The sequence below is a fragment of the Porites lutea genome, chromosome 12 (assembly GCF_958299795.1).
Source record: "Porites lutea chromosome 12, jaPorLute2.1, whole genome shotgun sequence".
NCBI classification, from domain to species: domain Eukaryota; kingdom Metazoa; phylum Cnidaria; class Anthozoa; order Scleractinia; family Poritidae; genus Porites; species Porites lutea.
The window spans coordinates 18185087-18198620 of record NC_133212.1 but is presented as its reverse complement, the minus strand read 5'-3'; the positions used below and the strand labels follow the sequence as shown (position 1 = coordinate 18198620).

At 40.0% G+C, this 13534-nt stretch overlaps 1 protein-coding gene across 1 annotated transcript; it reads right to left on the bottom strand.

Moving 5' to 3' along the window:
• Nucleotides 1–4237: 4237 nt before the first annotated feature.
• On the bottom strand, nucleotides 4238–12539 carry LOC140953811 (low-density lipoprotein receptor-like). Its single transcript, XM_073403193.1, has 8 exons — nucleotides 12452–12539; nucleotides 11080–11412; nucleotides 9272–9562; nucleotides 8442–8540; nucleotides 7366–7750; nucleotides 6108–6508; nucleotides 4982–5837; nucleotides 4238–4281 (listed from the first exon to the last, which is right to left on the bottom strand). Exons 1-7 carry the CDS (start codon nucleotides 12537–12539, stop codon nucleotides 5686–5688), a joined length of 1749 nt encoding a protein of 582 aa, XP_073259294.1. The 3' UTR covers nucleotides 4238–4281; nucleotides 4982–5685.
• Between the last annotated feature and the right edge of the window lie 995 nt (nucleotides 12540–13534).

Here is a 13534-nt window from a genome sequence, read left to right as displayed (position 1 = left end):
ATATTTTAAGAAAAGCGAAGCGCCGATACAAGATTTGTATTTTAAGCCCAACTAAGGCGATACGGTAGAAACTCGTCTGCGAGCAAAACGTGTTTTGTTAACTCGATTTTCGCTCATAGCTTAAGGCTAATTATTCAAAATCGCTTCCATTTGCTCTTAAAAGAACTTTAGCATTTGAAATTCATTGAGTGATGTTGTCTCTGCTCCGCTGTTTGTCGCAACCGTCTCCTTCTTCGTTGCTCGCGTTGACAAATTTCAAGTTGGCGTTCTCGCTCCAGAGGATTTTTCGGTGTCAAATCTTCCCCTGCGAGGATTTACAGCCGGTTGTTGAATTCAGCGTTCTTGTGTTTGCTTTTCTGTTCCATTTGCATCAGAAATCGCTTGAGATTCACCGATAGTAAACACTGTTTCGCAGACGATGAATGAATAAGTCAGCTCTTCATGAATACGTTGGTCATTGATGGCAAATCGCTTTCAGTCCAATGTTATATGTTGCCTAGAAACAAAAAATGCGCCGTGACGTCAAACTACTGTATGACGTTATGGCGCACACCATCGGATAGGTGAGCGCTGCGAGTTCAGCTCATTAGGAACCATGCGCGGTCCACGCACTGCGCGCGACGCGATTATAAACTCACTTCGCTCGGCACTTCGCGAGGAATTAACCTCGTTTTTGCCAGTGGGCACTTCGCGAGGAACTATTGAATACATTCGCGAGGGTTATCGTGAACGCATCACAATGGCACATTGCCCTTCATTTGAGTCATGACGGTTCTAAAAAGCAGAAGTTAATAAGCCAGAGGAGGCTTAACCAAAAAGGAGATAAAGGAGTAAGAGGTTGAGTCTCATTGCACTCTGAAAGGAACTGTGACACTGCTTTGAACAGCTTTCTATGGAGAGGCAGATGGAGAGGTAAAATATGAAATATTAAGCTGACTGCCCATGCAGACCCAAATATTTTCAAGCCTGGCATGTAAAGCCCCCCGTAACCAATCTTTGCGGGCAAACCAAACACCTGCCAGGTCTTTTTTAATTCGCCTGACAGTGTAGCGTTTACAGTATTAACTACTGATGTCATCTTTTACCCAGCCATTTCTGATAATTAAATGAGGGAAACGTCATTGCAAAATAACTCAAAGATCGAATTTATTTCAATTCGTCATCCCTATAGTCTGCGTGCCTAGCAGTTTTGTAAGCGAGCGCGCGCTTGCAAAACAGCGGTGAAGCCGTGAGATGAATGGGTTGAAGAAACCTGGTCTTCGTCACCAGTTTGCGCTCGCTCGCTTACACCGTCTTCTAAGGAGGCTATTATTCTATTAAATTTGGAAAGTAGCTACCGTTCTTAACAACAAGTAATATACCTATGCATGCGTAGCCAGCTACGCACTAAGTTTATGTGAATCAATATATTAAAGGTTGATAACAAAACTGGAGAAACACAATTCAGCTGTGTCTTATATTGAAAAATCTTATCTACATATACCTAAAATATACAAAACACTATAAACATATCTACCCATTTATGGAAATATTTCAGTCAGTTTTTCAAAACATTTGGAGAAATAGAAATTGTTCTTTAAAAAACTGGATCAAAATATTACAGGAGAGCCTTCATGTTATATCATGTTAACTGAAACTATATATTTGCTATGTATTATTACCTCGAAGGCAATCGAAATACCATGACATCAATTTTAATAGAGAGTATACATGTACAGCCATCAGAAAGTACCTGGTGGCTCTATTCATAGTACGAAAACGTCAGTTAAAAAGTGTGTTCGCGCGGGTTCAAACTTCATCGCGTTTATTCCATCTCGTTCAAATGCTGGCGAATTTGTCTGGAGTTGGATTCTAAAGGACTGTATTAAAGTTCAGGAAAAGCAAAAGAGGGTCGTTGTGTTGTGTTCACGCCCTCCAAAAACATGTGAGATTAGTCAGTTTCACGTCGTAGTCGCGCAGCGACGGCAAGGAGTGTGCAAAAAAGAGTGATGAACGTGCAGGGTTATTGTTTTGCCAATCCAAACCGTTTGTTTGTTTTTTTTTTGCCGTTCTCGTTGCCGTCGCCGTCGTCGTTGCTTGAGCTCCCTAGTATCTCAAGGACAACTTGAAGATAAAGCCAACGACGCCACATTCATCATGCGATACCTTTTCTACTGGACTTCGGTTTTTCAGGCACAGTAGTCAATGTCCACGGAATGACTTCACTTGACCACAAATAAAAGAATCAATTTCGCGTTTGCTTTTGTCATTCACATCTAATAATCACATGCAGTAAAATTTTAAAAGCATCCTCACCCCAAATAGATCTTCCTCGCATTCCGCTCCACTGAGCAAACACAAAGAACTGAGGTCGAGGCTCGGGTGGATAATTTCATATAAATCACTCTATTTTGTCAACAAAGCCTCCATTTGGTGCCTTTGTCCACAGGAATGCGGTGATCAAAGTTCTATTTACACACACAAAAAAAAAAATACAAAAGCGTGAAGCATTCTGTTAGTTGTAGTCAAATGATGTTACCTTATTAATAACCTGCTAAGGGAGAACAAAACTGAGGGAAAAAAAAAGAAAACGCATGGTCATTCGAACCTTTGCTTTCCACTCAGCTGCAATACAATTCCTTCACTTTTAAATCAGAGAAGAAAGAGCTTTCGCTACGGTTAAATTCATCACTTTGTTAGGTAAAGTTTTAAAGTGACTCGTTGAGGGTCGACAGGAGTTTTTAGATACAGTCGAAACTCGTTAAAAGATGCAGAGCCAATATATATATATATATATATATATATATATATATAAAATTTAGGGTATAAATATGCTTTCTTACGTGGCTAAAACCAAATATCAGCAACGCTGCTAGGTTAGAAAGGGGTCCTCTCCGGTACATTTTCCTTCACATGGGTCGAAGACTATCGTTGACTATAAAACGCATCACTTATAGCTGGTTTTCAGTGTCACGCCATACAAAATAGATCCAAATAAAAAATGAAGACTGTTCAATAGATAAAGTCCAGAATCTGGGAAATGAAAGGAGGTAAGTATGCAAAGACCCTCGCCAAAATTCAGGTCAGAGGAATATTTCAAATACGAGATATCCGAAGAAATGTTTTTCCCAAATTTATAGAGATTTGTATGGAGACGCCATGCTGGTACTCATCCGGATGATCACCAACATGGCGGACGGAAACCAACAGAAAAATCTGTTACCGAGTTTTGCTACAAAAACGTGAAATTATTCTTCGAGGAAATCATCAACATTAAAGTAATACTTTTTCTAATACATAAACTGTTTAGATAGCAAAATTCCCTGAAATAAGTAATTTTTTTAATCTACATGACAACTCTCCTGGCCGTCATGTAAATCCCGCGTCACGCACGTACTCTATCACAAAAGCAACAACCCTTTTGAAGAGAAAAATTGTATGAAAATTAGTTTTCAGCTGCCCTAATACACCGTGAAAGTAAAATCTTGGTAAGATCGACAGTTTTGTAGTTTGAATTTTAGTGACGTCATGTGGAAACCAACGATTCTCGCGCAAACGTATCTGTTTTCGTCTGCACCCCCAAAAAGTTTCTTCCGCTGTTACTTCTTATCCACATGTATCAGATATCACGTTCGAGGAACACTCGCCAAGCTTTATAATCTCTCTACTTCTATAATAGGGAGAGGAGCAATAACAGCATAGCCTGTTGAGTGGCACATCCTCATATACTGAGCCCATATATGGGAATTCCCCAAGGACGGAAAAAAATATCGACCAAGCAAGTACCGGAAATACAGAATAGGTGGGTACTCATGCGATTTTGTAAACAGCAGGAGAGGACTTTTCACTACCTTTTCTGAAAAAGTACGCATCGAAACAAACTTATCAGTGGTAGCTTTAACATTGGAACCCCCTCTCCTCCCACACTTAGAGCTCTCTAATAAGGACCCTGTTTTTACGTACAGTTCTCTATGTGTGTTCCGAGGATACCAAACTTCATTCAATATATACTTCCATAATTAGGGACAGCTCCGTGATGCGGATATTTGGGCTGTCCCTTTGATCCTCCGTATTAAGGAGTTTTGATTCTAAATGATGAGAGAGAGTTTTCGTAGAAGTCATACTTCAACTTTGAGAAGGCTGATGATAACTGATTTTTGCCTCGTCTCCTACGACAGTCACTCCGCCACTTTGTTGAAGTTCCACGTTATTAGTTGTATTCATATTCATGTTCACTGTGTTCACTGTGTTCACTGTGTTCATGTTCAACGTGTTCATGTGCATGTGAACCACTACATCTCTCTGTAACCAAAGGAAAAATGTTTTTATTACGGTCAGAACACATCTATATAATTTGTTCTGAAGTGCAGCAATTTCTTTTTCTTTGACTGAAGCCGGAAAATTTACGACACTAGATCACGGTCTAAGAGTTATCTTAAATGATTTCTCTTAAGTAGCAGGATCTAATTATAAAATAGAAAGCAGATAACGCAGCATTAAAGATAAAAGTTGCAAGGGTTAGTTTTTGCGCGCTAGGCAAATGTGTCAAATTAAAGTTACTTTGTACTTGAAAACTGTACATAACTATTTTCTACTGATAAATTCACTGATCAAGTTCTAAAAGTACTTAAAAAAGAAAAGTATTTTTAGAAACCTACAATTTTCCTTCGTTTTTGTTGTAGTATTCAACTCTTCCCGAAACAATTGCTAATAAGTAAGGATCTTAACCAATGAACCACTTAACAGTTGCGCGCATGGTAACCACACGCCTAGGAATGAATGCGATGGCTTAACATTGTTTTCATTCATATCTCCTAGAAACTACTATTTAACATAAAAGGCAACAATTACATAGAAAAAAAGGACGGGTTTTAATAAGACAAAGTCAACACCAGCCTTGCCTCTACCAACAACTTTAAAATGGGCTGTTGCTTTTAGCAGTGTGTTTTAGTTTAATATCAACAGAGTCGTGCTGTTACAAGCAATATTTTGCCGATCTCACCTTTACTGGCGATGCGCATGCTCCAGATGCTTCAGAACTACAAAGTTGTTGGTTTGATTCAGGTGACGCATCATTTGGTTGCGATTCCGCGACCATAAGTTCCGTTTGGTCTGTGGGAAGCTCCTCCTCTATTCCTTCATCTATGACCCCTTGATCATTCGCCCTTTTCGCGCGTGGCACCCGGGGTGGATCAGCGGGTCTAGAACACGAGGGGCGTTTCTTCAATGCAAAATAAACAGCTACTAACAAAAGCAGCAGCATAACTATGATGAAGATTGGAGTGTTGAAATCCAATGATTCACCATTCTTCTCTTCTCCTTAGATGGGAAACAAATAGATGAATTTCAGATTATCAAGAAAAATACGAAGGTATCTCGCTATCTACGTTTCCATCGCTAGGACAATGCTCACGACAACGCAAGACTATCGTTGAATACTTAATTACGGGGAAGGATTATACAACAACGTTCCCTTGACAGATTTATGACTGGATTTGCCTTCATGGACTATTTGTCTTTTTTGCTCAGTTGTCATTTGACTGACTGTATTAGAGAAGCACTAGCAGAGCCCGGAACGCTATGTCTGTTAAAAAAAGAATTTTCTTATCACGGACTTTTACAAGACACGAAGCAGTAAAGGCAATAGATGTAATGTAAAGACATGCGGTATAAGAGCGATAAAAAAATTGAAATCCAATGAACTAGTCACAAGCGTGACTTACCTTGAAGTTTGTATTTCTCACAATTTTTTCCATTTTCTTTTAATTTCATTCCTTCCTTGCAAAAGCATCTTTGTTTTTCAAGGATAGATAGACAAAGGTACTCACAGTCGCCATTGTTTTTATCGCAAGAATTGCCTAGAGTGAAAAATGAACAACATCCTAAGTCAAAGGAAAGACGAAAAAATAAACTTAATACGCGAAAGGTCCAGGCCATCTGAAACTTGTGTAATCAGACAAAGCGAAGGTTTTGAAAAGCCCAAAATTGCTGCTTCGCTTGACGAAAAACTGCGACCAACTCTTTCCTAGGAAATTTAAATAAAGAAGATTTTTGTAGTTGACGAAAACCAAGAGAAACTCATGCGATGATGAGCGTCTTTCTACTGAAAGGACTATCAGAACACGTACCTGGCCTTGATTCACGTGGGTGAAGAATTTTCAATCCCATTGGCTTGTTTAAGCCGTCAATAATCACCTCTGCCTCACCTCCAAGAGATTTAATGCGCAAAATCGCATTTCGTCCCAAATCAGCCCAGTAAACATAGTCTTCAAAGGTATCCAAACAAAATGGATGGTAACCCTGTTCGTAGAATATGACGCTGCGGTTTAAACCATCCAGAGATACAGCCTCGATAATTCCGTGTTTATTGTCGTCAGTACCGGCCCAGAAAAGTTTTTTGCCTAACTCGTCAAGAGCCAGGCCTTTTGGAAACTTGATACCATTGTAGACAAGTGCTCTTCTTTCGGTGCCGTCCAGTCTAGCACGTTCAATATGAGGCGCTTGGCCCCAGTTCGTCCAGTAAATGTAGCTGTGAGAAAGACATATATAAGGCATGAATAATAAGAGCTTGTCTGCCAAGCCTTGTTTTTCCAGCTTTAATTGATACAAACGTGCAAGAATGGACATGAGCGGGACTCCTCTTCTTAATCAGAGGTCCCCTGCTCACCCACTCTCAAAAACACACAAAAAAGGAGATACCCGCCGCCAGGGTGTTTATTACTAGAAATTGTTACCGCGAGTCCCTATTCGTTCTTTTACGTCCCCACAGTGGTAAATACGGAGCTTAAGCAACAACGATGGCGTCAGCTACGAAAACGTCACTGAAAAAGTGAATTCCCGCTGCCTCAAACTTTATCGCATTTATTCCATGTCTTTTAATTCGTCAAATGCTGGCAAAATTTTTTCGGACCTGAATTCTAAAGGGACTGTATCAAAGTTCAGGGAAAGAAAAAGAAAGTTGTTGTCTCGTGTTCCCGTCCTCGACAAAATACGAAATTAGGCACTTTCACGTTGTAGTCGTTGAACGACGGCAAAGAAATGTACAAAAAAGCGTGATGCATGTGCAAATTTGTTGTTTTGCTAATATAAACCTATTGCTTTTTAGCCGTTCACGTTGCCGTCGCTTTCGTCGTTGCTTAAGCTCCCTAATAGTGTAGTGCGACGGCGCCTCGGGATTTTTTTCCTCCCAAAAACCATTACTAGGGAAATTTAACCATTTCCACATGTCAGAGCAAGGGCGGTACATTCCCAACCGTACTACCGGTACTGAAACTGCGATATTTGAAAGCATTTGTCGAACTTTCAATATTAGTGGAATTCGCCCAACAATAAATTGCAAAATTCTCAAACAGATTACGTTCAAATCGATAGTTATGTTTAACTCACCCGTTTGAAGGACTGACGACTATAGCCTTTGGTGAATCAATCTTTCCTTCGATAATTGTCACTTTTCTGCCGTTGCGCAAATCCCCTACGTAAATCGCATCTCGCTTGGCATCAGTCCAGTATAATTTGCTACTTATCCAATCAACTGCAATGCCCTCTGGGAATGGCACGGAGCTAACGTCATTGTGATGAAAAGGTATGACCTCACTGATGCCGGTTTGTAAAGAGAGCTGCTTTATCTCCCTCTTGTTTGACCAGTAAACCAGGTTTTCATCGGAACTAAAGTCCAGTGACATAACGTTCTTGACTTGAAGTTGCGTTCTCCTTGATTTGTTTCGAAGGTCAACTTTGAGGAGAACATCTTCGGTTCCAACGATTAACAAAGCTGGAATTTAAAAAAGTTATATTAGAACAACTTTTAGTATTTTGTTCCACTTAGTGAAACCTTGAAATAACTTATCCCTATTACAGCAACGAGCCCAAAAGTGTGACCTCCTTTAATTAATTCACATTCTTTCATGCAGGCATTAACCAATCAGAAGTCGAGGTCCGTTTCCAGCTGGCTTCTGATTGGATTAAATCTGCACGAAACAATGTGAATTAATTAAAAGCGCTCACATTTTTGGGCTCCTTGCAGTAACAGAGACACCGATAAAACGAACGATATGACTTCAATCACTGTGAAAATGTATAAAAAAGAACTCGATAAAACGTTCTCCAGTTACAATGAGCGGACCTTGTCAGTCTCCTGGTACCTTGTTATATTAAGTATCGAGATTCCACTTTACAAGTAGAAAAACACATTCCTGTTACACTACATTTTCTTACTTATGGTGGATTTCCACTGTCGCGTAATTTTCACGTGCGTACGCACGTAAATTTTACGCGCGCAAATATATGACAGGCCGCGTGAAACGTAAAAGTTGACCGAGGTTCAACTTTTGCGTTTACGCGTGACCTGGAACCATGCATTACCTCTATTTTATTTACAGGCGTAAAAATTTACGTACGGACGCACGTTAAAATTACGCGACAGTGGAAATCAACCCTTTGGCTTGACTAAATATGTGTATTACCATAACTAAATGACATGTTGCTTTCGCTCGTACATCCAGCTGAAGGCTGACCAGAGCAATTCCATGAGCTTTCACCAAAAACATCGGTCGAGACATTTTCTACGAAAAGAAACGTGGAGTTTTGTAAAGCTAGGAACAGAGTTGTTGCTCCTTGTTGTAGCAAGTGCTTAGACCCAGGGGAAGCCATGCCAACGGTGCGAGGTATTTACAGGAGAAGCCCTAGGGCTCTACGCATTTACTTTCAGCAAACCAGTTCCAGACACATCTGGCTTCCTTGCTTCTCATTGGCCAAAAAAGGTTTTCTGGCCAATCAGAAGCAAGTAATTGCAAGCTTCTAGGACTGAGTCGCTAAAGTAAATTCTCATTGCCTGGAACTGTTAATTTACTAAGTTGGAAAAAAGTTTTAATGCTTTCCTGAACCTGCTATAAATTATATCACGGGATTATGTTTTACTCTGTGAGGTTTCGTTCAAGATTATTAGGATGTATAAACGATTAGTCAGATGAGATTACTTTTGTACGTTTTTATACAGAAGTCATAAAAATAGACGCCGACGCCTCATACAAAGGAATCCCAATTCCGGAAGCCCAGAAAATTTTGCTTGTGGAATCTGGAATCCTAGACTTTGGAATCTGCAATACAGCTCAAGGAATCCGGAATTGCACTATACGGGATCCAAGTTCCACTGACAAAAAATCCCGAATCCACGATGTGGAATCCGGAATCCAAGATCCATGTGGCGGCTTACACGGAAGGATCCTTACATAAGAGGATCGAAGGGTTTGCTGTCATGATCTGACAAAAAAGATATGAAACTGAACTGACCAACCTCTAACTTCGAGTCTTAAAATCGGTCCTTCTCGGCGCGCTGCCATGTTCATGGCAACACACCTGTACTCGCCGGAGTCGTTTGCGCTCACGTGCTTTATCTCCAGCTTCACCGTATTCTTCACAGCAAAAATAACTTGTCTGCCACGCTCAGGGGAAAACGGTTCACCGTTTTTGTACCAGGTGATTGTTGGTCTTGGCTCGCCACGTGGCGGCTTGCACGGAAGGATCACAGTAGTGTTTGGAGGGACCACGTGAAGTGACTGGAATACAGTAAAGTTCCGCCGAAGAACTGCAAATAGAACCGAAATAACAGGGGCGTAGCTAGAAAATTTCCAGAGGTAGGCACAGCTTTCCAAGTCATCCCTACCCTGTCTACCAATTGCTTTCAAGCATGTGTGTTCTGTCGCACTTCGTAATAACTGTACTGTCGAACTTTGTAATAAAAAAGCTATCGCACTTTGTAATAACAGATTATCACACTTTGTAATATTATACTACTACATGAAAAATTTCTGCAATTTGATTGGCTTAGAGCAGTGGTATTTCAGCTTAATTTGAAATACCTACATGTGAAAATTACAAACCTTTTGTGGGTAGTAGTATAAACAAGTAATAGGATGATTTTTACGCGATATTTAGCATAAATACCACTTGTGATATTTCAAAATTGTCTCAAATTTCACTCGCCTAACGTCTCGTGAAATATCGTATAACAATTTTGAAATATCACTCGTGGTATTTATGCCAAATATCACTACAAATCATGCTATTACCTATACAAATCAGCTGTCGCAGTTTGTAATAACACTTGTCGCACTTTATAATAAACTTGAAATGGCTGGTCGGAAGACAAGTAAACCCAATAACAAGTATCATCATCGACAACAACATCAACAACAACAACAACAACAATAAAGTGTGACAGAACAGGGTGCCATTATACCGTGAACTGTCGCTTATTAGCCCAGGGCTTATACATCTTCGTTAAGTGTTTTAGGAGGGCTTAAAAACGGAATAGCGCTTCAAAACTAGGTACGGTCTTAAAGCAACGCTGATCAAAATACATTTTGCATTCATAATGGTAATAGGACTGAGTAGACTCCAATTCGGTCTGTAATCATACGAGTGATTAACAAAATCGGACGACCGATTTGTTTAATCACTAATGCTGAAATCAGCACAGTTGATAGCCAATCAGATTTGGGAACTTTGTTCTAGTTATCAATGATTAACTGGATTATCGTTAAGCTTTAAAACGTCATAATATATCGAATTAATTTCCGTCGATACTCAAACTAGAGGGGGCTTACATCCGAAGGAGGTTATAACCGGATTAATATCATAGGTGACGAGCAGTCTGGGTGACGAGTTACTTCTTAATTTTGATGCAAAATTTCAGCGTTAATTTGTAATTTCACATGTGAAATTACAAAATTGCCATGGCAACTTTCCGTACGTCTCATAAAATGTTATGAATGAAGATGTCAGGGCATAAAAAGACGCTTTAGAAAGCCTGAACATACGAAGGATTCTAACAGATATTTTGTCGAAAAATTCTAAATATTCTGAACTTAAGCCATGAAATTCAAGCTCTAAATGTTTATTTTTTAGTTGAGAAGAAGATGGGCCTATTTCGCGGGGTGTATAAGTGGGAGGCGGGGGGGAAGGGGGCTAATTAGCGGTCCTTATAAATACTTCTCAATATTGTAAGTAATGTACGATGATGTTGTGTGTTTTTAGTTTCTTTCATTTTTTTTTCCTGAAATCTGGACCGTGTTTGAGCATCTTAAACATTAAAATACTCACAAGCTTTCTCCACGATGATCTTCTCAGTTTTAATCACTTTTGTGCCCCAGACCTTGCACTGGCATGTCATGGACCTGACACCTTCAGGGAAATCTTTCACCTTAACAATTTTTGTCCTCCTTCTCGTTTTGCATTCTCTACAAGTTTGCTTGCAGACTCTGTTATTTCCATCTCTAAATTTCTCTTTGTTACACTTAATCTGCATCTTGCAAACGTCAGTTGCCACCCATGTCAGATTGGCAGGCTGCTTCCTTGTTACAAAGTAGTGGATTTCCTGAGGAGCCTCTAAAAAAGTGGGAGGTGGTGTCTGACCACGTTTTGAGGCAGCTTCTCCTAAAAAGTGACGAAACCTGGTTTAGGACTTTATGGTAGATCTAACCAGGGTCCAAAGGTGCTGTTATACGAGACGATTCGCAACGACGATTTTTAGCCCAACACAGCGTTGCAACATTGTTGCGACATTGTTTCGAATAGTTACAACATTGCTCCAACATTGAAACGCTTCCATACGTTCCATTTCTACGATAATCAACGCGTATTTTGAGCCAAAATGGTGTTGCACCTCTTAGATTTTGTGACCGTGTTGACAAAATCCAAAGGCTCTGATACCCGGGGGGGGGGTACTTTAGGAATTTCTGGGTGGGGATGTGCCACTGCTGATACGGCCTACAACTAAGGCTCTTTCGTTCTTGCCCACCACTACTTTCGGCCAAACTCTTCCCAGAACCTTTCGGGTTCGGGGCAATAACCTTTTCCCGTATGAATACTGAGGAATGGAAATCGTTTGCATTTTCTTTGTTAGGACTTGTTTCAGGTTTAAGTTTGTTTTACTATGACCAGAAATCCGTTAAAGGTTTATGTTCAGTCTCTTCAAAGGACTACTCTTTTTAAAAAAATCACTGACAACATGACACGTTTCTCTAAAGAGTTTCCTTTGAGGGCTTACACATACCCAAACGTGTAAACTCTTTTTCCAAATGCACTAGTTTTATGCTTGGACGAATTACTTTCTTCTTTTTAATCCAAACTATAAATGCGTGACCAGTATGTTTTGTCAGGCACGCGAGTTCATACAAATAGGAAGGTTTGGGTTTGTTTTATTACGACCAGAAATCCGTCAAAGGTTATGTTCAGCCCCTTCAAAGGACTACTCTTTTTTTAAAACCACTGGCGATATGAGACGTTTCAATAAAGAGTTCCTTTGAGGGCTTACACATGCAAAGTCTCTTTCCAAATCCAGTAGTGTTACGCTTGGATGAATTCCTGACTTTCTCTCGTCTTTACCCTAGCCATAAATGCGTCACCAGCATTATATGTCAGGCACGCGAGTTCACACAAATATTTTTGTTATAGGCATGAATGTGATTCTTACGACTTTTAGAGTCATTGCTTTGACGGATAAATGATCTTTCAACCTGTACATCCTCCGCATAACTAAAAAGTCCGTCAACAACATCCATTCTACAGATGTCTTTCGTCAAAATACCAGATATCTCGTGACCTATTGTACTGGATGAATACTGCTTGCAAAGCACATTCCATGTTCCCCTCACGCCAAACAAAAATCTTGGAAAAAGAGTTCGTCATTTGGTTGATTTTCGATAAAGCTACAGTAATAACCTGCATAACATATCATCTAACGATAATAAATGACCCATCCATAGACGAGATTACCACACCGCATAAAAAACCCGTGATATGCACAAACATAAGTCTATTGACGTAACTGAATAGCAAATAAAACGCTTGTATCATAAGAATTGATTTCTTTTTTGTTTACAAAGACACTACAAGAAGTCGACAGTAATTCGACTTCGTATACATGACATTGATCGATTTTTCTGGTGTTTCTGAAAATTCTTCAGCTTTCATGAACAAGAAATAAACTTCGGTCGATCGGTATTGCTTTACTAGTGTACTAGCGATGCATAATGTATTTACCGCATCCTGCTCTTTGATAAGCGACGCGGTGTTGGCCTAAACACTTCATGACAATATAAAAGGAGTTGAATGAGGTTTTTAAACCTTAGGAGTGTAAGTATTATCACCTGGCTGGGCGAAGAAGGATTCAGTCTTGGCCATGAAGAAAGAAGTAACGACGCATAACTGGAACACAACGCGGGCCATGATGTTGCAGTGTCCCTGTTGCAGTGTTCGCGTGTTCGCTAGCGCGTGAGGCTTCGAGCCTCACGAGCTTAACACTGAGTTCTAATGCTTTCTTTCTCGGCTTGAGGACTGTAAAATTCCGTGACTCCAAACTTGACTGGCTTCATGAATTACATATGGGGTTGTATGTTGTATTAGGCACGCTCAAGTGCGTAGAATTCGGGGATTCCCCCGCTTTTGATCCCGTTGGGATTTAAATAAACAAACGGCTATAATTTTTCCAAGGCCCCGAGTTTTGTTAAAAGGTTTTTTTTATTCACAAATTTTCTGTGATAAACAGCTTTCTCCT

What these genes read in the sequence shown, in the direction of transcription:
- LOC140953811 (XM_073403193.1), bottom strand. Translation starts at nt 12,539, where the DNA reads ATGGATGTTGTTGACGGACTTTTTAGTTATGCGGAGGATGTACAGGTT. An exon ending in TTTAAGACTCGAAGTTAGAG is followed by an intron (nt 8,541 to 9,271) that starts GTTGGTCAGTTC and finishes TTCTTTTCGTAG; the next exon opens with AAAATGTCTCGACCGATGTT. An exon ending in CAACATGTCATTTAGTTATG is followed by an intron (nt 7,751 to 8,441) that starts GTAATACACATA and finishes TTTAAATTCCAG; the next exon opens with CTTTGTTAATCGTTGGAACC.